The 23,011-nt window shown below is 46.8% G+C and overlaps 2 protein-coding genes and 1 long non-coding RNA gene across 7 annotated transcripts; all 3 read left to right on the top strand.

Moving 5' to 3' along the window:
• The first annotated feature begins 2,156 nt into the window (after window positions 1-2,156).
• Window positions 2,157-10,230, top strand: LOC148639216 (uncharacterized). Its single transcript, XR_015930856.1, has 3 exons — window positions 2,157-6,329; window positions 7,597-7,725; window positions 8,303-10,230. It is a non-coding gene; the product is annotated as an uncharacterized LOC148639216 (long non-coding RNA).
• A 297-nt stretch (window positions 10,231-10,527) lies between these two features.
• Window positions 10,528-16,107, top strand: LOC148639215 (cold-inducible RNA-binding protein B-like). Of its 3 annotated transcripts, XR_015930855.1 has the most exons (8): window positions 10,528-10,665; window positions 11,502-11,611; window positions 11,720-11,826; window positions 11,933-12,050; window positions 12,221-12,365; window positions 12,468-12,529; window positions 14,934-15,022; window positions 15,899-16,107. XR_015930855.1 is itself a non-coding variant. In XM_088622198.1 (7 exons), the coding sequence occupies exons 2-7, from the start codon at window positions 11,512-11,514 to the stop codon at window positions 12,929-12,931; spliced, it is 546 nt and encodes a 181-aa protein (XP_088478324.1). In that variant the 5' UTR covers window positions 10,529-10,665; window positions 11,502-11,511; the 3' UTR covers window positions 12,932-13,822. The 3 variants fall into 3 exon arrangements, 2 of the variants coding, with proteins under 2 accessions (XP_088478323.1, XP_088478324.1); XM_088622198.1 differs by lacking the exons at window positions 14,934-15,022; window positions 15,899-16,107 and adding an exon at window positions 12,918-13,822 and having other exon boundaries at window positions 10,529-10,665; XM_088622197.1 differs by lacking the exons at window positions 14,934-15,022; window positions 15,899-16,107 and having other exon boundaries at window positions 12,468-12,999.
• Window positions 16,108-16,860: 753 nt separating this feature from the next.
• LOC148639214 (cold-inducible RNA-binding protein B-like) lies at window positions 16,861-22,671 on the top strand. 3 transcript variants are annotated; one of them, XR_015930853.1, is made up of 8 exons: window positions 16,861-17,003; window positions 18,367-18,479; window positions 18,587-18,693; window positions 18,798-18,942; window positions 19,081-19,222; window positions 19,320-19,381; window positions 22,141-22,229; window positions 22,472-22,671. XR_015930853.1 is itself a non-coding variant. In XM_088622196.1 (6 exons), the coding sequence occupies exons 2-6, from the start codon at window positions 18,380-18,382 to the stop codon at window positions 19,396-19,398; spliced, it is 552 nt and encodes a 183-aa protein (XP_088478322.1). In that variant the 5' UTR covers window positions 16,861-17,003; window positions 18,367-18,379; the 3' UTR covers window positions 19,399-20,022. The 3 variants fall into 3 exon arrangements, 1 of the variants encoding a protein (XP_088478322.1); XR_015930852.1 differs by having other exon boundaries at window positions 19,943-22,229; XM_088622196.1 differs by lacking the exons at window positions 22,141-22,229; window positions 22,472-22,671 and having other exon boundaries at window positions 18,798-18,921; window positions 19,320-20,022.
• Window positions 22,672-23,011: the final 340 nt, after the last annotated feature.

Below are 23,011 nucleotides of genomic sequence, written 5' to 3'. Positions count from 1 at the left end.
CACCAGCAGCCCCATTGAACAGAAGATCGGGTGGACAAGAGCTTCACCAGCTGAACTTTAGGGAGGCCGGTTTGTTCAAGCCCAAAATGGACTATAATTTGGTCTTGCAAAGAGCACCAGGGGATAGCAAAGACCGTGGTTTAATGTTCCATCCACTGGTCTGGAAATGCTGGTCAGGGGAAAGAGTGCCACCTACTGGTCCATCAACACCACTGGCAGTAGCAACCTGGTTTTCCTGAGAGGTCTCCCATCGTATTCCTGACCAGGTCCAGCCCTGAAGGGATCAGACTACAACCCTGCAGTCCCACATAAGGGGTTGCATTGCCCTTAACCTTGACCTCTGCATGACCCCAAACCCCTGCACTATGAAGCTGCAGATCATTTTACACTTTAGCTGTAGCATGTTGTCGTTCTGAACGTTTCTGCCTCAACGACGCTCAGTAGTTTAAGCAGCATTCCTTCACTGACATTTAACTGCTATAAATACACCCCCATTGATGGAACATTTAATAACTGTGTCAGAACTATTTTATGTATTTTCTCCCAGAGCCACCCAGACAGTCAGACTGGCAGAGTTCATCCAGGGCGAGCAGTGTCTCTCTTTCTCCGTTATCCAGTGTGTGTGTGCGTGGATTGTGTGTGGCGAGGCTGAGACCGCCCAAGTCGAGGCGGAGGAAGCTAAGCCGTGTCTCTCTCTCTCTCTCTCTCTCTCTCGCGGTGGATCATTATTAGAAGAGATAATTACAGGCTGCCTGGCTGCGCTGGGCGGTCGCGGGACGGCAAGCTGATTCAGACTCCGCGCAACAATTGATACCTTTTAGAAAAGACAAGAACCAAAAAAAAAAAAACCCCAAACAATCACTAAAAAAAATAACAATGTCTGCGCGTCTCTCCTGTCTGCAGCAGAACACCTTGGAGCAATGCGGTTTCTTGGCAATGTCTCTGTGGGGTCATGACCTCTGCTCTCGTGTTTGCCAGTAGACTGCTGTCTATATAAGTTTACTCATTCTTGTTGATCCAAGTCTATCCTGGATTTGTGGTTTACATTTGCAGAAATGTGTTGCTGAGCTAGTCTGGACAGGTTCCCTTTACTGCTCCATCAGTGCTCTACTACTGCGCCATCACTACTTCAGTGCTGCTCCAGCACTGCTCCTTCAGTACTCCATCACTGCTCCAGTTCTGCTCCATCACTACTCCAGTACTGCTCCAGCACTGCTCCTTCAGGACTCCATCACTGCTCCTTCACCAATCCATTATTACTCAATCACTACTCCAGTACTGCACCATCACTGCTCTTTCAGTACTCCATCACTACTCCAGTACTGCTCCAGCACTGCTCCTTCAGGACTCCATCACTGCTCCTTCACCAATACATTATTACTCCTTCAATACTCCAGTTACTGCACCATCACTGCTCCTTCAGTACTCCATCACTACTCCAGTACTGCTCCTCCACTACTCTATCACTGCTCCAGCACTGCTGCATCACTGCTTGAGTACTGCTCCTTCATTGCTCCTTCACTACTCCAGTTGCTGCACCATCACTGCTCCTTCAGTACTCCCTCACTACTCCAGTACTGCTTCTTCACACCTCTATCACTGCTCCAGCACTGCTGCATCACTGCTCCTAATACTGCCCCCTAGTGGCACTTTCATGTGTGCGCCCGCCTGGCGATGACTGCAGCATCTCCTCCGCCCAGATCGCGGTGCAGGAGACGGCGAACCGCCCGCGAGCCTTGTGCGTGCCGGGCTTGTAGCGGGTGAGAGCATCTTGTCCTTCGGGCAGCAAAAACCTTAGGGGGCCAGCGCTGGCAGTGGTGTACAAACCCAGTCTGCGACGCTGGTTTCGCCTCAGGAAGGCCCTGGCTGAGGTTATCTCATGCACGGGGGACATCTCTCACATCCTGTCCAGAGTGAGTCAGCTAAGCCACTCAAGGAGCGCGCAAGTCATCGCCTACAGTGAGCGAGTGGATAGGAAAATGCGGGGTAGGTCAGAAATGGCCCCCCTGCTGTCCCAGGCACACCTGGTATAGATACATCATGGGTAGCAACTCCGTTTTCATGATTTTGGAACAGGAGGCCGACTCACTGAACAGGCAGTAAAGTGCACAGCCCAAGTCACTGGTGCTTCTGGGCTCAGGTTCTACAAGTGTGACAGCACAGCTGATCCCGCAGATCCTGTGAAAGTTCACTACAGTCATTTTATGCTGTATTGGTGCATGTCTCCCTGTGAGCAGTTACTCTCCTGTGCCGTGGTTTTCCCTGATTCGAAGCATGTTGTGCCGCAGCTCTCCAGGGAATTGGCACGCTTGTACTGGGATCTCGCTAACGGGCTCCAGTCTTTCCCTGGTGCGATCGCCGTACGTTCGGAAAAAGGAGGAATCGGGTATTGAGAGACAAAGGCAGTGCACAGAGCACGCAGCTTGGTTTGAGTGCCTCTCACTGCTAACGTGCGGCTTTGAAGTGGGGCTCGATCAGGCCTCGTCTGGGCAACATGCAGAAAAGAGTCCTCTGTTTTCCATCTCTTTCCCTCTCCCCCCCCCCCTCTCCCCTCCTCTCCTGTTCAGACGGAGCGTTCTGCTTGTCCGCTGGGACACATGCTAAGAGACTCCTACACATCGGCACCTACGCCAGCCGACCCCTCCTCTCTCCATCCCTCCACCCCCACAGTCACTATGTCAACAAGCCCAGAATAACAATGTGCTCTTCTTTTAGTTCTTAAAGACACAGGCGCCCTCCACGCCGGGGATGCATTCATGTGGCATTTAAAGGCTGCAATGCTGGAAACCCGGTGACCGAGTCGAGAGCAGAGGGAATTCTGGGACGTGGGAGTGCGTGATAATGATGTAAAACTCAGGTGGGGGGGGGGTGGTGGTATTACATTAGCAAGGAGGAAGTATGGATGTATTTCTTTTTACTGCATGGGTGGTAAATGTATCAGACATCAGCAGCCTGAAAGTTCCCAATCGGCCTTATTTGTTGACTCGTCAACTTCAACGAAACAGAGACTGACGTTTCCACTGTGGGTAGATGCTGGGCAAACTGCCCATCAGATTCACCTACTGTGGACTTTTTTTTTCGGTCTCTTTCTTTTTCGGGGGCAGCTCCTCTGAGATCAGTGCCAGGCACTGCTGAGATTTCTCACTCCATCCAGCCAGCCTCAGTAGTCCTTCCCGATTTCCTTGGCTCTTCTGCCCTCATGGACCTTTTCCGCTTTTTCTCTGAACCGCAGGTGGGTTACTTCCCTGGGATCAGGGCCGGGGGAGCTCCACACACCTGCTGCCCCACAATATACCGAGACCCATGTGCCAGAGGCCCTGGGCAGTTACCAGGTGCCGCCCAACTGTACCCAGTGTCTGTGTGGCATTTCATGTCCTCATTGACCCCGCGATGCCAACACTTGTGACACTGGAGTTCTGTTCATGGTGCTGAAGCTTTTCATCTGAGAGTGTTTAAGGTGAGTGGATTGAATCCTGGGCTCTGTTCCCCAGGCTCCCTTGCAGGAGAGCCTTTTGAAAATGCTGGAAGAAGTCACAACACGACAGGGTTTGCATGCTAAGCGTTCGTCAGTCTCTGATCCCTAACGCAGACGTTAAGTTCTCAAGCTGCGTGTCACGTTTTTTTTTCCTTTGATATCCCCGTTGTCTGACTCTGCCTTTGCTGTTTTGCTTAAAACAATAAACCGATTATAGGACTCCGCTGGGCTGGGGTGGTTGCGTGGCTCTGTCGGCTCCCAGGGGGATAATTACTTGAGCTACAGAGGGTGATTCAGGATTTTAAGGCGTATTCAGAGCTGACACAGCCTCTGCTGTGGAGCCGATGAATCGCAGACAACATCTTGCAACAGTAAGCATGCTTCCAGTAAATGCTGTAATTCAGTGCTGTCAGGAACGCACTGTAGGAGTTTAAAATGCAATACGGTGTATTTTAAGAAGCGCCGCGATGAGCGGTAACCTCAGTGCAGCCGGGAGGTGGAGAGTGTGGCTGCACTGCCCTCTGCTGTTTCTCTTCAGATGCACTCTTGCAAGTCCTGAACACTGCACACGCTCACATCCTCCAGATCGATGTCATGCAGAATCACAGATTTCCCAAGCTCTGGGCTTCTACTCCCGACGTTTCCGCAGTGTCTACCATGGAGGCTCAGGGGAGAGGCCGACATACCCAAAGGAGCAGGGAGACCAATTCTGGAATTTGGGACTTTGCGCAATCCTGGAAAACAGACCGATTCTGGCTGATCTGCATGAGAACCAGCTGGTGTTTTTTTTGGTTCCCCCCTGGAAAGGGACAGGTGCACAGGTCCAGGGGCTGACACACGGGGGCTCCTGGTTCAAACCCCAGCTCTGCCGCGGAGTCCCCTTGCGCTGTGTCCCTCAGACGAGATGTAACACTGAGACCCTAAAGCCAGTGACTCCGCAGGATTAATTTGCCGAGACCTCGTGCGCCACTGGACCTCTGGAAGTGACTCAGAATGAAAGGATCTGCTCCACTACTGTCCGACGAGCATTATTCTGAGAACTGAAGAGTTAAGGAAACTACAAGTGAATTAGATTCTGGTAACAATTTCCTTAACTGCACATTCTTCTCTCTTGACAGAGCTGCACTGGAGACCGTCAGTCTTTTATAAAATAAAGCCCTAGCGCCCAAGCACCCAAGCCAGCTGTTCTTATGCAGTCTTACCTATAACAGGGCGTTCTCAAGCAAAGGCATCGAGGACACCGTGCATGAGCCGAAGCACTGGGGGGTCTGCTGAGCCCAAAATAAACGCAGACTTGCAGGGGGCAAAAACTCCATTCATGTATGCAACTATTTGTATTAATGGAGAGACTGAAAGACTGGCTTATATCGCCGGTTAACTGCATTACTGCTGCATGACATTTGTGCAAGGGAAGATCAGCCTCCTGCGGGGAAATGTGTTGAAAGTGAGATTTATGAACCTGGACAGACTCTCTCTCTGCCTCTGGGAGCCCTGGGCTGGCTCTGCATGCGCGCTCTCTGTACGGCCCCCCGAAATAGACGCCTGGTTTCACAGCAGACGAGCCGCGCATCGGCTTGGAGAGAGACGCGGCCGGGCTATAAATAACCGGTCCGGCCTTTCAGCGCTCCGTCCTTCTTTTCCACGCCTACGCAGGCTCTCTGTGGCTTCCTGCTCGCTGGCGCGATTCTCCAGTCCGCCGCCGCCGCCGCGCGCTGGCCGCCCCGCGTGGCTCCGCAGGCGGCGAGGCTGGGGGTGGGGGCAGGGGTCAGAGGTCACCGTCCTGCTGGCTTCCTGGAATATCCCTTCCCCGGTGTTTTTTTTTTTTCCATCCTGACTTGGAGAGTTTGGACCTGTTTTACTGAGTCAGAGCGAGGGCAGAGGGTAAACCGGGGGGGGGGTTGGGTGGAATATGTTATTCCAGCTCAGAATAAACCCTTTCTGGAAGCTCCAGGCAGAGGACAAATGTTCTGCTTAGTCACAGTCGAGCAGTTGAGCAGCCCCAGGATGGTGAAGCCAGCCTCTGCATCACCCTGCAGCTCCCAGCTGGCAGCCCCACTGGAGCCCAGCAGTGTGAGCCTGGCCAGTACCTGGTGTGTTTACTCTTCCCAGCCTCACAAACTTGATCTAAAATCTAAGAGACACTTCTCAGTCACCCAAAGCTGTAACATAATAATAATAATAATAATAATAATAATAATAATAATAATAATAATAATAATAATAATAATAATAATAATAATACAGCTGGCTGACCCTGACCCTCACAACAGCTGTTTTCATTGCCATGAGAGTTCTTAAATTAACTGGACCGTTCATTGAACTAACTACAATTTCACATGTAAGTTTAGAATAGCATGCTACCTAAGAAACGAAATACTGTGCTTAAAAGACAGCCTCCAGCATGCTTAAGAGCTGAAAACAAACAGCTCAAATTGATTATCCTTGATTAAGAAAGGTTTCAACTGTGCAACAGCGTTGGGTCTGGAACTGAACTAGCAGGTGTTGCGAACAACAGTGAAACTAGGCCCTAAGACACAGGCAGGAAATAATTCGTTTTCAGACTGCAAACAGGAGGCGCGTCTTTACACAAAGGGTGGCGGGAGTCTGGAACAAGACGCCCAGCCCTGTTGCTAAAGTTGCCCACTATGAGTCCCTTCAAGGAACAGGTGAGGAAAATGCTTAAATGTATAACCAAGGAGAAAATAAATGAGCAACACGGGCTGAAAGGCCCCCCTCTCATTTCTACCCTTTCTTGGGTCTTATAAACCAAAGGCTATTCCACTGAGCGACTCGACTAACGAACACGAGTCAGCGCACGTGCTGGGGAAGCTGCTGATGGGCACAGTCTGAACAGGTGAGTCTTGAGGAAGAGTTTGAGCTTACAGAGAAATAACTCTGTAGAATTAAAATGTTACAATTTGCTTCCAGGCTCTAGTAATGATGGTAGTAGTTCAGGTGAGGAGCTGCGTCAGCATGCGTAGGCTGCAAAGGAACAAGTAAAGGTTTATTCCATGCTGAAAAAAGAAGCTCACACCTGAAGAAGGCTCCACGGCCGAAACGTTGTGTTCTCTTTCTTCTTTTTTTTTCCAGCATGGAATAAACCTATTACTTGTTCCTCTAGTAATGATGTGCACACTTGAAATAATTCAGGAAACTAGGAGCCTGTTTTTCTGTTTGGCAGTATTAAAAGAATTTGTGTGACTTTCTGACAGGATGGAGTCCAGTACTTTACTAAAATAACAATGCGCAACATCTCAGAAGTGTCTTACTGACTTGTGTCACACTAAGTGACAGATCAAAGCAAGCACAGTGTGTTATATATCAACACTTCTAAAATAAAAGGCCTTTCACAACCTTTCCCATATTTCATTTAGTGAAATATATGTTATAATGGGAGGTGAAACTGATTCATATATAAAGTGAGGTCGTTTTGGATTTAAAGTGGCTATACTGTATAAATTCCAGGAATTATTAAAACTTTCGCCCTCTATTCATCTATTTTTCAACACTATTAGAGTAACTGGATAGGACAGCGTTCTCTCTCCTTATCAGTTCAGTTTCAGTTTACACAGGTTTTCTGCTCTGGGGAATATGTACACACGCCACACAAGAGGCAGGCAGGAGGCAGGTTCAGTAAACATGTGCCTCACGGAGATTATGGACGTGCAATGCTTTAAAGTTCCGTCAGGGGGCAGTATAGTACCACTGTTGGCGCTGGAGGTGGCGAGAGGAAGGCGATTTTTGTTGGAAGGGAATTTAGCCCCCCCCCCAGGCCTCCCGCCCGTTGCTTGATGGGATAGGCCCCGCCTCTAGAAAAAGGACGGATATGAACGTATCCTGAAGATCAATGATCACGGGTTTCAGTGCAAAAAACAAAACAAAGAGATTTTCAACTATAAGCTTCAGAGCAAGCCCCTCTTTTCCAAAACAAAACCCCCTTGCGTTGTCATCAAATCTCTATGTGGTCAAACAAGTTGTTACCTTGTAGGCTATTTTATCACCTAGTAATTCCTGTAAGAAAATGCAGTTTTCAAAATTGGTGGCCCCCAAGCAGGCTTGAAAAATGCCTGTGATGAAGATGGTTATATCGGCGTTAACATCTCTTTTATGTGTCTGTTAAGCACTTAGCCCTCCTGAACACCCACAGAGGCGAGGAGAGGGAGCCAGACGCTCGTTTGGATGGCTCAGGGGTGATTCCCAACGTGTGCAAAGGGGAATTTCTCCAGGAATCACAGCGCCGGGCCGGGGGGGTGAGGGGCCGATGTTCTTCACCTTTACTTTAATTCAAATTCACACTCTCCCCCCGGCGGGTGGGCCTTTGTCTTCCCTCCAGGAGAGCGGAGGCTGCAGACCGCCTGGGAGGGCGGAGGGGGGGGCCCTTTGTCTCCCCGGTGATCAGCAATCAAGCCGGGGGCGACCAAAGCCGCCCCCCCTGGTGTTGTCAGGAAGGACGGAGCTCGGCGGCGGCCTGCAGGGCATGCGCACTTGATCACAAAGGCCAGGCGAAAGGCCAGGCGCCCGGGCCTGAGAATGGCTTCTGCCCTGGGGCCGTGCGCATCACGAACAGCCAGGGAACGAGTCCAGGCTTAGTCCAAGCTGAGAAGAAAAGGGAAGCTGACACCCGCAGGAGGTTCCCCAGCCCAGTCGTTGGTTCTCTTTTCTTTCAGCCTGGAATAAACCTTTACTGGTGCCCCTGCAGCCTGAGCACGCTGGTGCAGCTCCCTGCTTGAGCTTCATAAGCAGCTCACAGGGCAATGCCTCAGAAATGCGCCTTTTGACTTTCCACCACCTAATGATTGCTCTGTTTGTTTAGTATCTGTACTGCAGGGCCGAGCTGTGGCACTGCGGCTAAGGATCTGTGGCTGGAAGGTTGCCGGTTCAAATCCCGCGGCCGGCAGGGGAATCCTACTCCGTTGGGCCCCTGAGCAAGGCCCTTCACCCCAGCTGCTCCAGGGGCGCCGGATAAATGGCTGACCCTGCGCTCTGACCCCCAGCTTCTCTCCCCGTCTGTGTGTCTCATGGAGAGCAAGCTGGGGTATGAGAAAAGACAAATTCCTACTGCAAGAAATTGTATAGGGCCAATAAAGAACTAAAGTGATCTTGCTGTCGCTGTCCATTATCGGCTGGTGTGCAGTGTGCTGTCCTGCACTGTGTGGTGATGCCTGCGGGACTGCGCACTTCCCGAGAGAACAGTGCGAGTAAGATTCGCATTGTTTCTCTTTCCGAGCCTGCGCTAGGCCAGCTCCTGCGATCAGCTCGCAGACACTGAAGAGATTCAACTGAACTCTGGTCATGCCAGGGATCAGCCTTCTGTTTCTGGATTGTGGCGCGATTCCCAGCGGCCTCTTCCGGAGGCATCATCCACCCTGCCATTTTCCAGCTCGGGGTTGAGTTGGGGGAGAGCCGGAGCCTGTCCCAGCAAGCAACGGGCACAAGGCAGGGTACGCCCTGGACAGGACGCCAGTCCATCACGGGACGCCACCACAGACACACACAGCCCCTCACGCCAGGGCCAGTTTACCCAGAAGCCAATTAAGTCACCAGCCTGTTTTTGGCCTGTGGGAGGAAACCCACATGAACATGGGGGGACCATGCAAACTCCACGCAGACAGCACCCCTATCTATAATTAAACCCGGGGCCCCAGTGCTGCAAATCTATCCACTGCGGCACCCTTGCGTTGTACAATTTTGCTGATGGGCGCAGTCTGAACGGGTGAGTCTTGAGGAAGAGTTTGAGCTTACAGAGAAATAACTCTGTAGAATTAAAACGTTACAATTTGCTTCCAGGCTCTAGTAATGACGTGCACACTTGAAATCATTCAGGAAACTAGGAGCCTGCTTTTCTGTTTGGCAGTATTAAAAGAATGTGTATGACTTTCCGACAGGATGGACACCAGTACTTTGTCATTTGTCATTTCCCTGTGCCCCGGCTCTACACATCTAAGCACAGCACACTTCCCAGATTCTCCAGAGGCCCAGCTCCAGGAGTCAAGCAGATTATCTAGGACCCTGGACAAGCCGTCGGGTTGTTTCACTGATTAATAACCTTAGTAACAACCAGCACTAGAGACCGACCAAAGGATCTCATCTGATTTCTGATCGTATGTGCTGGGTAGGCAATAAAAGTGTGAACTATGAAAATAAAAATAGGTGGATTGGTTAGACATTGATGTGGGACCATTAGTACCGGAGACACACCGGACAATGGGCACGTCATTCACCAGAGTTTACAGGACAACACATCGGTTAATACTATTGCAAACTCCTGGTCCTCATCCTTAGCCATAACAAACTTCAATATCGTTTCATGTCGCGGTTTCAAAAACAAACAATCTCGGTGTTTTTTAAGTTCGGACGTATTTTGAAGAAATAAAAAGACCTCAATTTGAATGTATTCGGAGTCGGAAATTTCGAAACGACACAAAGCATATAAATGGCAGATTTCGAAAATATACCGATACTTAACTTTAAATATTTGACGAATAAAGTTGGGGGTGTTTCCCACGTTGCAGTGATTCCCAGATGTGTGCAAAAATCTGAGATTAAATAAAGCGTTTTGTCTACGTTCACGGGGTTTCGAAAACAAAACTGCAGGCACTCTGTTGTGGGAAGTATCCGAGAGCAAAGGCTTTGCCAGGAATTAAAGGGTTTAAAGTTAAGGATTTATTTTTGTTTCGTCAAAACGCTTTTATTTTCTTGAAGAACGCGGGAAAAAATGTATTTTGTACTGTATTTGCAATCAGGTTAAGCAGGTTTTGAAAAGAAGAAAAGGCTGTCGGACCACGTTGCGTGTGTAGGCCTGAGCAGAGAGGGGGATGGGATTTTTAGTTTCAGGAAAGTCGAACAGTTGGCAGGCAGGGCGCATGTTTAGGAGCCGTGATAAAAGAGTGTCACTCAATCTCAAATGATGAATATTCACACCGTTACTGTGGTGACGGCACAAGACACCTCCCCTTCCTAATTATTCATAAGCGAAATCCCCACCCACCGGTCGCTCTTTGACCAGGAATTACGAATAGCCGGGCAGTTGCCACGGCAACACACGGTAGACACACCCTTCTGATTAATTATTGATAAGTAGGCGTGTCGCCCTCCTGTCATATAAAGGAGCCATTTGGCGCCTCTGGAGTCAAACTAGCGCGAAGAAGCTTCTGGTCCTGTCCTCTTGGTGCTGCGTAGACCAACAAAAGGTAATTACTTTTAGAGTTTATAGATGTTGGGTTCCCCGTGTGGAGGAAAATCGTTTAAGGTGGGGACAGTAGTCATAAACATTTTGGGGATTTATAGTGAATATCTGTTTTAATGGCTTTGGTTTTAATCGGTACTTAGGCCCAGTTTACTATTAGCTTAAAAAAAAGGTCTGCGTTACTTCCTTTACTGTTAAAAGACGCAGTCATTCCCAGTTGGTGGCGAAGGGGGGGGAGGTGAAAAAAAAGACTACGTGTCTCCGATTAAAATGGCCGCCAGCGGGTGGGAATGAGCGAGGGTTTTTTGTTCGACGTTTGATCTCTCGGCGGTTCAAACCGGTTGTGGTCCCGTCTTTTAAAACGACGGAAAGGGCCTCGTCGTCGTCGTCCCTAGTCGCTTATGAAGCGCACTTCCCCGCAGGCCTTTGTTCTGATTGTGGGCCTGTGTGGAAACTTTAAAACGCTCCCGTTGCCGACTCGGTCGCCCTGTGTATGTATATATTTCTTTCTTTAATGTGCTGCGAGTGTCCTAACCGGGCGCGCGAGCGGGTGTTGGCGTTTTAAAGATGGCGGCGGAGCGCGCGCGGTGGGGAAAATGGCGCCCTAAGATGGCGCTGCCGCCGGGGACACGTTGACGCGCAGCACCGCTTGGCTCCTCTCTAGTCGTGTTATACCCTCGCCAATCCCCTGGCTTGGGTTTGAGCACACTTAAACCAGTTTTTTTCTATCTAGTGAAGGTTTTAGGAAACTTTTTTTTAAAAAAGTTAGCTCCGGGCTTAGGAGCGAGTATCTACAGCTCGGTGACGCAGTTAACCTATTTCTCTGTCCTCCACCTTCAGAATATTCAAAATGTCTGATGAGGGCAAGCTTTTCGTCGGAGGTCTGAGCTTTGATACCAACGAGCAGTCGTTGGAAGATGTCTTCTCCAAGTACGGGACCGTGTCCGAAGGTGAGTTTTCCCTTTCATGCTGAACCGTACGGTAGGGGGAGTCCTTCCACCACGGGGCTCTCTGTGTCTCGAGGGCTGTGGGGCTGACTCGTGCTTTCTCCTCTGCAGTGGTGGTGATCAAAGACCGGGAAACACAGAGGTCCAGGGGCTTCGGCTTCGTGACGTTTGAGAACCCAGATGACGCCAAAGACGCGATGATGGCCATGAATGGCAAGGTAAGAGGAGCTAGCAATCTTGAAATAGCCTTTTTTCCTTAGGCCTACTTGTCATGTGTGCAACTTTTTTTGTGGCAAAGCTAATTGAAACTGTTCTGCCTTGCAGTCTGTGGATGGGAGGATGATCCGTGTGGATGAAGCTGGCAAGTCCTCGGGGAGGTCCGGCGGCTACAGGGGAGGCTCCTCTGGGGGAAGGGGATTTTTCCGTGGGGGCAGAGGAAGAGGTGGGTGTAGTTCCTCGCAAGGTAAGGGCTGGCCGCATGGCAAGAGCGAGTTTGCCTCCTCTTGGTCTGATGTCACGCCCTCCTTCGGTTAGTCGCCCGTGGGTCTCTGGGGTCTGGCTCTGAGCAGTCGTGCTGAACTTGTCCCCCCCCCCCCCCCCCCCCCTGTGCAGGAAGCTATGGTGGCGACAGGAGCTATGGAGGTGACCGCAGCTACGGAAGTGGAGACAGGAGTTACAGTGGTGGATACAACAGGAGTAGTAGTGGTGGCGGCGGTGGCGGCTACTCCTCGGGTGGATACTACAACCGGGACAGCAGGTCAGTCTGCATGCTGGAGTCGGTTTATGGTCCTCGTTTCTTAGTGGATGTGTAAGTGATGTGTACTGCTTGGTGCGATACTAATTTGACCGTTTCTTCCAGGGGGCAGGGAAGCTATGGTGACCGCTCTGGGGGCTCCTACAGGGATGGCTACGACAGCTATGGTATGTATGGATTGTAAAGGGAGGAAAGCGGGGAGGGGGGGGGTCACCTTTTAATACAGGGTCATTAAAATCGGCATCAGTTGACCTCAGTCCATTTATAGCCTTTTTTTGCTCTTTTCAGTCAGACTCATTTTCTGAGCTGTGCAAATGCACGATTCTGATCATTCTAACTAGTAATGGGTGCATATTCAGAAAAGGATTTCCCTGAGCTATGGTAGTTGTGCTGTGCTGTTCACCTTGACTTTTCCAAGTAAAACCCAAAATTAGCTGCAGTTCCTAAAGTGCTTTCCCACTTTAAAAGGGTTTAAAAAGGGGTAGTTGTATGAGAAATGTTCTGTGCCTCGGATGCTTCAGTGCCTTTACATCTGTGCCTACTTCTTGTCCTCAGCTACACACGAGTAAAAAACCGCCCTGATTCAAGATCATCACTTCGCTGGCTGTATTTATAAAGATGCGCTCTTCGAAGAACCTTTTTTTATATTTTGTTCTAGTACTTTCTGTAATCTGATTTTGACCTTGTTCTGTCACTCTGACAACATCACTACAAGCTTAAGTAGTTACTGATGTTGTTGGACGATGTGCTGTTCTGAAATGTGAGGAAGTTTGTATGATTTTTTTTTTTAATTAAGCGCTTTTGATTTCTATAAAACTGTCAAAGCTGTGATTTAAGGCCATTAGGTTCAGTAATGCATTCACTTCAGGTGACGCTAAAGGAATGCATTGAGACCTGTTCAAATTCAATATTTTAACTACTGTATACATTTCACGGCTGTTGTACGTAACAGTTGTGATTTAATTTATCCTGATCAACAGCCTGGTAGCTTCTTAAGTTGATCCTTTATGAATATTAACAGAGTATTGGAATGCTATACAGGTTGACTTTTAATATTTAGCTTGCCATGCTGTGGTAAATACTCGAGGCTTTCTGTGCCTTGGGTTGCACTCAAGTAGATAATGTATTAAAGTTGGACTATTCCCAAGTTGACCACCTTGGTATGGCTAAGGAGCTGGATGCAGTATCCAGAGTAAATTGCTCTGGGTCCTGATCATCATATTAGATACTTAACCTAAAGAGCTAATTATTCCTTTTGAGGGTTTATTTTACTCTAGGTTTTTGTATTTGATTCTGGTGTTTTGGACTTGGTACTCATGATACGATACTCAAATGTTGCAACCAGTATTGTCTCTCTCCCACTGAGAAATTGTGCTTTGTTCTCTGTACAAAAGAAACTGAAGACGCTTATTTTGTAAACTTTTGGCTTCATGAAGCCTATTAAACGAAATGGTGGAAAATGCTCTGAATTTCTTGTGCCTCCAAAGATCACCACACCTGTATAAAATCATCTGAAGATGTCTGGAATCTGTTCAGAGTGGATATTAGTGGGTGGGGGGAGGGTGGCTTCAGTGGTTATATTTAGGCCAGGGCTCATGGGACATAACCGAAGGAAGTACAAATGCCTTGGAACTACACTAAAAGGATAATGAGGGGTGGTTCATTCATTAAATAAAACTATTCAGGTTTTGGTTAGAACTCTGCTTGTGAAGGTAACTGCAGATGGTGATATCTCTTAAATGTTACATTAAGGAGCCTTTTAAATGGTTCTGGTAGTTTTAGTTAGAATTGGTTGTTGTAATGCTTCAATACGTCTCAAGAGCTCACCGCTAATGTTCAGAAAACCAAGTCCTTGGAGAATGTGGCTACCATCATGTGAATCTTCTGAGATGAAAGCTGCTCTTGACTAGTTCACATGTGGAGATAGGCCTGTAATTTGAGGTAACTCCTTTTGCTCTCCTGTTCGCATCCTTTCAACAGTTCTTTCTGTTTTTAGAACAGACTTGTTCTGCTTTTCAAAAGATTTAATGCTGCATGATAAGTCCCATGCCCAGTTACGATCCGATTTGAACTGGTGACATTTTGAAGATTACCTCCATATGTTGGCTTCCTCATCCTCAAGGATCCCAAAGCCTGAGCTGGGAATGTCATGTTATAGTTAAAACACCATCTGGATCTTAATCGATTAAACTAAGATGCTTATGACATTGATATTCAGAAGCTTTTCTAAGCACTCTGGAAAGTGGACAGTTAATTGTACCATGTAGTCTAGCTCTAGTTATAAGACCCAGGTTGAGACAACATGCATTGTTCTTGTTAAATGGATTCATCTTTACAAGCCTCAAGTTAAACAGGTCTTCATGATTGGAGCTGAGGCTTGCTGTTATCCAAACACCTGGGACTTCAAACTGGTTTTAGAGACCGGTGCCATATGTTGTCTCTTGGGAAGGAAATTAGAATTTGACCCAATTAGCAGTGCATGATTACAGGACACTTGGTAATATTTGAGTAGTTGGATGTTTGTGGAAAAATCTTGTCCACTGATATTTTTTTCTTTCTCTTGTGATCTAGGGTGAGCACTTGGCAAGTGGATGGAAGTTGATATGAAGGCTGTTTGCTACATGGTGGCGTGCTGTAAAAGAAACATCTGTATCACTCATGTAAGTGTCACATGAGTCAAGGAACCCTGGAGTGTACAATTTGGGTAATTGGAGTAAAATAGCAACTCAAATGGAAGAAACTATTACAGTCCCTAGTTTTAAGGTGAATATTTAGTTGGGGTTTCTTGCTTGGTGAGTTTAGTGCTGCAAGTCTTTAATACTGTAGTCTGTACAGATGTGTGTTAAAGGGGAACCATAACACTATTTCAGTTGTAGAATTCTCATTTCAAACCACAATGAAAGTTATATGTACACAGTAATTTGTAGAACCTTCAATTCACATCACAAAATGGACAAAATTTCCAGGTGTGCGCAGCACCATATTCTGCGATAACAGGGCAAGAAAACATCCCGCGATGCGTTGTGGCCTTAATAGTGTGAGCAACCAAGCTTGTGAATTCATCTGTTAATCCGATAGAAATAATTACTCTGGACTTGGAGGCGGTTCTGCCAAAAATTACTAATTGCAAACTACATGTGGATCATGTTGGACAATTTCTGCAGATGAATCTGCTGCACAGCCTGTACTTATTTGCTAGTACATATTTACAGTGACTAGTGAGCACGAAGGGCAGCTTCACCTTGCACTTTGAGGGACTTCTCGTTCTCAACTGGCCAGAGCAGGCATTTGTGACAACGTGGTAACTTATAGTACTTCAAGTTCATGATTTTGTTTAAATTGGGAATAAAATTTTGCTACACGTTTCTTAATGAGATTTAATAGCCAGTCTGAGAAATTGGGACTGCAGTTTCCCTTTAAGTGCACCAGGGAAGATGCGACCTTTGTGAGATTTATTCATGTTTTTAAATGTGTTTTGATAGGCAGATGATCCCCGATGAGATAATGTTGGTAATGTTGAGGTTCCATGTTTGCAGGATGCTGTGTTCCCGAGAGCTGAACGCATCAATAGAGGACGTATGATGGGCAAGATGAGGGAGTATGGGCTCCCACAGCGGTCTGGAACAGGCTGGAGTGTGTTAACGGGGAGACGGTCGCTGTGGTGTTAGAGGGCTCCTTATTGACATCCCAAAACCTGTTCTGTATCAGTACACAGTGTGGAAAAGCAATAAAAGGTTTGAAGTGATTTCTCTTGATGTTCTTTTAATTTCTTTCCATTTGAAGGAGTTTACTTCATCACACAGATAAGAAGAAAAGTTATGAAGATGGTGGTTGGAAGATTTAAAAGCAGATGAATTTTTTACCTACCCAACACTGCTAGGGGGGTACACACAACACAAATGCCCTGGTGTTATAATTCACTTGATAATGCAAGAGTACTTTTTGTGAAAGATAAAGCAATATGCATCAGGCTGAATAAACAACGCCTGGCAAATGTGAAAAGGCATCTCTGTGCTTCTGCAAAAGTTTTGAATAGCAGGCATCCTGGCTTGATTTAGTTTGCTTGCTTCCTTGGGATTTTATTTTACACAACAGTCCCTGAAGTCTTTTCTAGCACTTTAATGCTAACACAATACAGACTTGATCTGGTTGGGTTGTCGAATTTCATTAATGAGGCAGAATACATTAGATTTTAGATTGTTTGCAGTGAATCTCGTTTGTAACTTGGGTGAGTACGTTTGGGTGAAGGAATATGCAGCTACTAGGAATAAACTGAGGGAAGGAAAGACGCTACATGGGGTGATTGTTTAATTACAAAAGCCCCAGCATTTACACAAGCATTTAAGATGAAGCATACAATTCCACATTTTGATTAGTTTCCCGGATTCAAGACTTGCATTGACAAGTGCTGAAATAAGATCCATCTTTAAACCGAAATAAAATGAAGGTTTTTGTGCTTTTGGTCGAGCGAGCGGTCTCCTGGTGATGGTGACGTCAGCAGGCTCTTGTCAGCCTAATTAATTATTCATTAGTGTGGGCGTGTCCAACTTTATAAAAGCGCCGGTTTTGCCGCAGTCCTGGTCATAGCTGACTAGAATTTGCGGTACGTGAGATTTCGCTAACTGTCAGGTTGACAAAAAGGTAAGAAAAAAACATTAATGGAAGATTTATGCTCTTTCAAATCTTTGAAATTTTATTTAATATTTTTTTGGGGGGGAACGGTGCGTATGTAGTTGGCCGCATATTTATATAGCGTAACTTACATATCGGTTATATGTAAGTATCGGTTATGTGCATCTTTGTTTTACTGCCTGTTCGGGTTAAGGGATTAAAAATGTATTCACATCCAAAACGTTAGGATTTTTCTTGTTTTCTGCATAAAAATGGGCGTGGTCCAATACGTGTGTGTGCTGACCGGTATTGTGCAGTACACACTCGAACCAGGGGGAAACGAAGAAATTCGGTTAGGAATTCCTCGTTTGAAGTTCATTTGAATCTAAACGGACGTTTTTCGGCTGTCGCGACAAGTTACGAGAGCGTTTTTTAAAACGAACTCGCGCCGCGATGGAAGAGTCCGTTTTTTTTTTTTACCGAAAACGTATATAAATGTAAAAAAAAATCCCCGAGGGTGTGTGCGCCGTATTGTAGAGGGCAACAGGAGCTGTATTTTTTTTATAGCTCCGCTTTGTCCCTGGTCTAGTTGCACCGCAAAACGATGTAAATGTCAGTTAACAGCAGAAAACAGAACCGAAGCTGAGGGAATAGAGTTTGAGAGAGAGAGAAAATCGACCAAATAAACGCCCGTCTTCTGTGTAGCTGCAGCTGGGTCTTTGTTCAAAATGGCTCCTCCGCACCGGGGGTGGGGCGGTGATGGAAATAGTCCCTGCGCAGTGTCGACTGCCCGTCGAAGAGCGACGTTTCTTGTGATTTCAAGAGGCCGATGAGAACATCGCCACCTCGCCCACGGACAAAAAAAAAAATCCCAGATCCCTCACGGATGTGCCAGATGAAGTTTTCCGATGGAAAGCTGTGTGTGTGTGGGGGGGTGGAAATGCCTTCGATTCGGTCGGTTGCGCTTTGTTCAAAATGGCGTCTTCCGCAGTGCGCGCGAGCCGAGGTGGGCTGGGCGGGGCGGGGCTGACCCACTTCTGCGCGGTTGGTCGCCGCGCGGGTTGCGTCAGAGGGAGTCGATGACGCAGCTGCCCTTCTGTGGGGCGATGGCCTCCGGATTTAGGATGGCTCTTCAGTCCTTCAAAATGGCGTCTGGGCGTGTTTTACGGAGGGGAGGGAGGGGATGGGTGCGCTGCGCTGCTGCACGTCTGTGCAGTTTTAAGCAAACGTATATATGCAACGCTGGAGTGCATTGAATACGACAATAAAAAGGCGGGCCTTTGCTTGGTCGAGCGGTCTTGTATACAAATAAATTATCTGCGCGTTTATTACGGTATGCACAAGGCGTGGACCTGATCTATTTATGGGGATCGGTTTATTTTTTTTCTTTCAGAAAATCTCCAAATATGTCTGACGAAGGCAAGCTTTTTGTTGGTGGACTGAGCTTCGACACCAATGAGCAGTCCCTGGAAGAGGTGTTCTCGAAGTACGGAAATGTTTCAGAAGGTAAGCTCGACCTGTTTCTAGTGCGATTGAAGTGTTGCACTAATCGGTGTGACACAGAGCTGCCAGGGGCTCAAGACTCTTTGTTTCTTTTCCTCTTTTGCCCCCAGTCGTGGTGGTCAAGGACAGAGAAACACAGAGGTCGCGGGGGTTCGGCTTCATCACGTTTGAAAACCCCGAGGATGCCAAGGACGCCATGATCGCCATGAACAGCAAGGTGGGGGCTCGTGCCGTCTGCGCTCGGGCAGCGCCAGCTGCTCCGGCTTTGCTCCCTACACCTCTGAGGCTCCTGTGTTGACCTGCCAGTGTTTCTCCCTCCAGTCCATCGATGGGCGGGTGATCCGCGTCGACCAGGCGGGCAAGTCCTCGGGAGGGAGGTCCGGCGGCTACAGGGGCGGCTCCTCCGGGGGGAGGGGAGGATTCTTCCGCGGGGGCAGAGGAAGAGGTGGGCGTGGTTACTCGCAAGGTAAGGGCTGGCCGCATGGCAAGAGCGAGTTTGCCTCCTCTTGGTCTGATGTCACGCCCTCCTTCGGTTAGTCGCCCGTGGGTCTCTGGGGTCTGGCTCTGAGCAGTCGTGCTGAACTTGTCCCCCCCCCCTGTGCAGGAAGCTATGGTGGCGACAGGAGCTATGGAGGTGACCGCAGCTACGGGGGCGGAGACAGGAGTTACGGTGGCGGATACAACAGGAGTGGTGGCGGCGGCGGCGGCGGCTACTCCTCGGGTGGATACTACAACCGGGACAGCAGGTCAGTCTTGCGTCTTAGTGGATGCGTAAACGTGTTTCGCCACTTCACGGGGTTTGCGAAGATTTCCGTGATGCTGATTGAATTGTGCTTCTTGCAGGGGGCAGGGGGGCTACGGTGAGCGCTCTGGGGGCTCCTACAGGGACAGCTACGACAGCTATGGTATGTATGGATTGTAAAGGGGTGGGGGTAGTTGTAGTTTAATTGTAAAGTTTCTAAACATTTTTGAGCAGAACATTCAATCTGTTTCAACACTGCTGCTAAAGTAGAGGACTTTCCCCAAGTTCTTGCCATCCAATATATAGTTTTTTAAGCCTGTACATCCGTAGTCTATTTAGGCTTTGAGCCACAAATATCTTGTTTGAAGTATCACTTCATATGGAGTAGAGTGCACAGTCCTCTGCCTTCTGGATCAAAAAGAAATCATGTTTTTACTTCCTAAGTCATTTACAAGAAAATGTCAACATAACGTTAGACCTTGTTCAAACAACATCTGCCCTGCTTTGATGATTTTGCAGTAGTATCAAGACGGAACTAGATGCACCGGAATATAGGAGAGAATTATCCCTCCCGACAAGTTCTAAGCTATGTCCGCATTTGGCACAAGAATAAGCTGTGCAAAAAAAGTTTCAGCTTTAAAAAGTTAAGGGGTTATGGGGAAAATTTAAGTACTTGTCCATGTGCTTCAGTGCCTTTACATCTGTGCCTACTTCTTGTCCTCAGCTACACACGAGTAAAAAACCATCCTGATTCAAGATCGTCCCTTCAGTGGCTGTATTTATAAAGATACGCTCTTCGAAGAATCTGTTTTTGTTGTTTTTTTCTCCTCGTGTTGTATAACCTGGATGTAGTCTCTTATTCTGTTCAACACAGCCTGACAGCTTCTAAAACTGAGCTAAAATCCCCTTACCTAGTAGTTTGTGTTCTACACGTACTTTAACATGAGAGAAAATGAATGGACTTTTTTCCCTCGAATTCAACTTTTCAAGTGATGGGGAAACTTTTATACTTACCCCGAAACTCATTTCAGACATTTGAGCAACCTCAATAGAAGCTTGACAAGCTGTGATAATGTTTAAGGCTTTATGCGCCTTCTTTTCTGTAATGCATTCCTTTAGTGTAGCAAGGTAGGAATGCAAGCTTTTCTAGCAGACCTCCTTGATATAGCTAAAGATATGAAAATATTAATTGCACAAAGAGTGAATTACTTTGACTGCTGCACCGATAGCAGTAAATATTGAATTGGCCGGATGCTAATTTAAAATACCCCAGCACCAGTGGCAGTCTGCTGCACGTTTAATGGTATTTCGCTCTTTGCAATATATGGGTTCTTGAAATGCTCCAATGTGTGATGGACTGAAACGTTCATGATGAGATTTTTTTCGAAATGTAATACCAACACTGTTGCTTTTTTTTCCAAACGAAAGAAATTGTGCTTTAAGTTCTCTGTATCAAAACCTTGGAAGAAACTTTTGTAAATTCTGGCTTCATGAAGCCCATTAAACAACTGGTTCAAATTGCTCTTCTTTCTTGTGCCTCAAAAGAAACAAATGATTGATGTTTCAACTGTGGAAAATCAACTGAATGCATTAAGTGCAGCACCAGTGGCTGAAGTGTCTTAGGCATAGAGGGAGGTTAGAGTAGTTTTCAGTTCACTAGGCCTTGGCAAACAAGCTATAGGAAAACTGGGTGGGTGATGTGGAGTTACTGCTATATTTGCCTTTGTAACTCATAGTCTTAGAATTTGAAATGTGTAGTTATGAAAAAAACCTTGAAATTGTTCATAGGTTTAAACTAGTAGGCGTGGTGCTGCATGCAACGTTTGCCAAGTATAGCTTAAAATATTCTTCTGTATTTAGCTCTTTTGGTTGTCATAATACTGTAAGGTAACTTAGACAGTGAGGAAAGGACAACTGGTAATGTCACCTGGAGATGGGTGTGTTGTAATGTTCACCGCGTCCAAGAGCTCTCTGCTAGAATATGGGAAATCTGCAGAGCCCTTGGAGAACGAAGCATTGTGCCTACCAACACGTGAATCCTCTGAGATGAAAGCTGCTCTCTTGGCTAGTTCATGTTTGGAGATAGGCCTGCGAGGTAACACCTTTTGCTCTCCTGTTCGCATCCTTCAAACTGAGTTCTCATTTAAAAAAATCCTTCCAAGTTCCCTGAATTGATGTCCTATAAAGATAGAAAAACAGATCCTTCACTTCCTAATTATATTTACCCCCCAGAGTTAACTGATGCATGATTTTGAACTTTAACTATAAATTGCTGCTCTGAACTAGCACCATGGTTTGTTCCTTGTTCTCATGTGGTTTAAACCTTGGGAATTGAGAAGCCTCTGAGTTGGAAATACCTGGCTCCAATTTCATTGGCCTGCAGGCTTCCAAAAAGGATTGCTTTCTGAGCACTTGAGTCCTGTTTCCTGTAACATCATGGCTGCTTTTCCCTAACAATATACCAACATCTGTTTGTCTTCAAAGTTTCTCCTCTGGCAATCATGTCATCAAAAAGGCTGTTTCTTGAATGGTGTGTTGTATCCTACCGATTTAAGAGAACAAAGCCTCCATGGTTCAAAAAACACGATCCCCTTAGTGTCAGTGTCACTGTTATATGTTAGATGTTAAGGGCATTTGTGTAGTTTTTGATTAAGATATAACAAATGTAATTGTTCATCTAAATTATAGGAACCTATCCTTAAAGCTAGATTTCATTAGATTTTGAGAAGATCAAGCTCTCTTGGCTGTTTTAATGTCCTTAGGTATTATTGATGTGAAGAACTTTAGGAATTTCCAGGCTAAAATACCAGAATTAACCTAGTAGTTTAATACCAATGCATGCTTGTAACGTTGGAACATGAGCTGTATGTTTTAAACCTGCTGTGTATGGTGTTGTAATACAGCGCATTCTTGTTTGACTAGGTTGAGGATTTTGCCAAAGGATGTCTTTGAATCTATAGAGGAATCAGCAGTGCTGAAGAACTTGAAAAATGCAAGTGAGCTCCTTCAAGGTTAGTCATGACACTCTGACAAGTGCCTGGAAGCTTTAGTTAATATGTGAAGACTTAATTCCTTCATTGTATGAAGTACAAGGCATTTGTTTCTTCTCAAACAGCAACTTTAATACAATTAAAAATGCATTCGGATGGCATTTGTCCTCTCCAGATGTGAATGTGAAACTTTTACATTTTCTCTAGTTGGTAAAAAAAAGTCCCACTGCTGTGTATAAAATCTGCTTCCATTGTTATTCCAGGGTGGTGATCGCCAGATGAAAGGTGTACCCGAGAAGGACTCATTACCACGAGCAACCAGCACATTGCGGTCTCTCCCAGCTCCCCCGGGTGGGAACGGAGAACTGTATATACACTACATGATCATTAATGGCATCCGTTGCATCATTTGTGAAATAAAAAGTTTTTTCCCCATGTTTTAATAAAAGCACGTATTTTACTCCATGTGATTGGGTATTGTCTTATATTCGTTGATTTATAAAGTGCGGTGGAGCACTACAATTCTCTGCCGTGCAGACGCTGCGCGAGTGACTGCAGCAGGGAGTGGTGTATTGCAAAGCATGCAGATTATTATAAGGAACGGGAGGTGGCATTTTCATGAATCTGCCGTTTTGTTTAATCCGAAGAGCAATGTGGGATTAGGGGATTGAGACCATAGCAAGTAGAAAAGGGAAGTGATTATTTTTAGCGGTTTTGATCACTCGAGGCAGAATTTAAGGAGACCAAATGTGAGTTTGCAACGAGGTGGATGTGAATTGCATGTACAGTGCTCTTCTAAAATA

This window comes from Lepisosteus platostomus, chromosome 27, assembly GCF_059453375.1.
Source record: "Lepisosteus platostomus isolate fLepPlt1 chromosome 27, fLepPlt1.hap1, whole genome shotgun sequence".
NCBI classification, from domain to species: Eukaryota; Metazoa; Chordata; class Actinopteri; order Semionotiformes; family Lepisosteidae; genus Lepisosteus; species Lepisosteus platostomus.
The sequence above is the reverse complement of the archived record's forward strand: the minus strand, read 5'-3'. Positions and strand labels throughout refer to the sequence as shown.

Excerpts from the sequence above, each read along its gene's own strand:
- LOC148639215 (XM_088622197.1), top strand. The coding sequence starts at position 11,512 with ATGTCTGATGAGGGCAAGCTTTTCGTCGGAGGTCTGAGCTTTGATACC. Across the intron at positions 11,612-11,719 it reads GTACGGGACCGTGTCCGAAG|TGGTGGTGATCAAAGACCGG; the intron begins GTGAGTTTTCCC and ends TCTCCTCTGCAG. Across the intron at positions 12,366-12,467 it reads TACTACAACCGGGACAGCAG|GGGGCAGGGAAGCTATGGTG; the intron begins GTCAGTCTGCAT and ends CGTTTCTTCCAG.
- LOC148639214 (XM_088622196.1), top strand. The coding sequence starts at position 18,380 with ATGTCTGACGAAGGCAAGCTTTTTGTTGGTGGACTGAGCTTCGACACC. Across the intron at positions 18,480-18,586 it reads GTACGGAAATGTTTCAGAAG|TCGTGGTGGTCAAGGACAGA; the intron begins GTAAGCTCGACC and ends TTTTGCCCCCAG. Across the intron at positions 18,694-18,797 it reads TGATCGCCATGAACAGCAAG|TCCATCGATGGGCGGGTGAT; the intron begins GTGGGGGCTCGT and ends TTCTCCCTCCAG.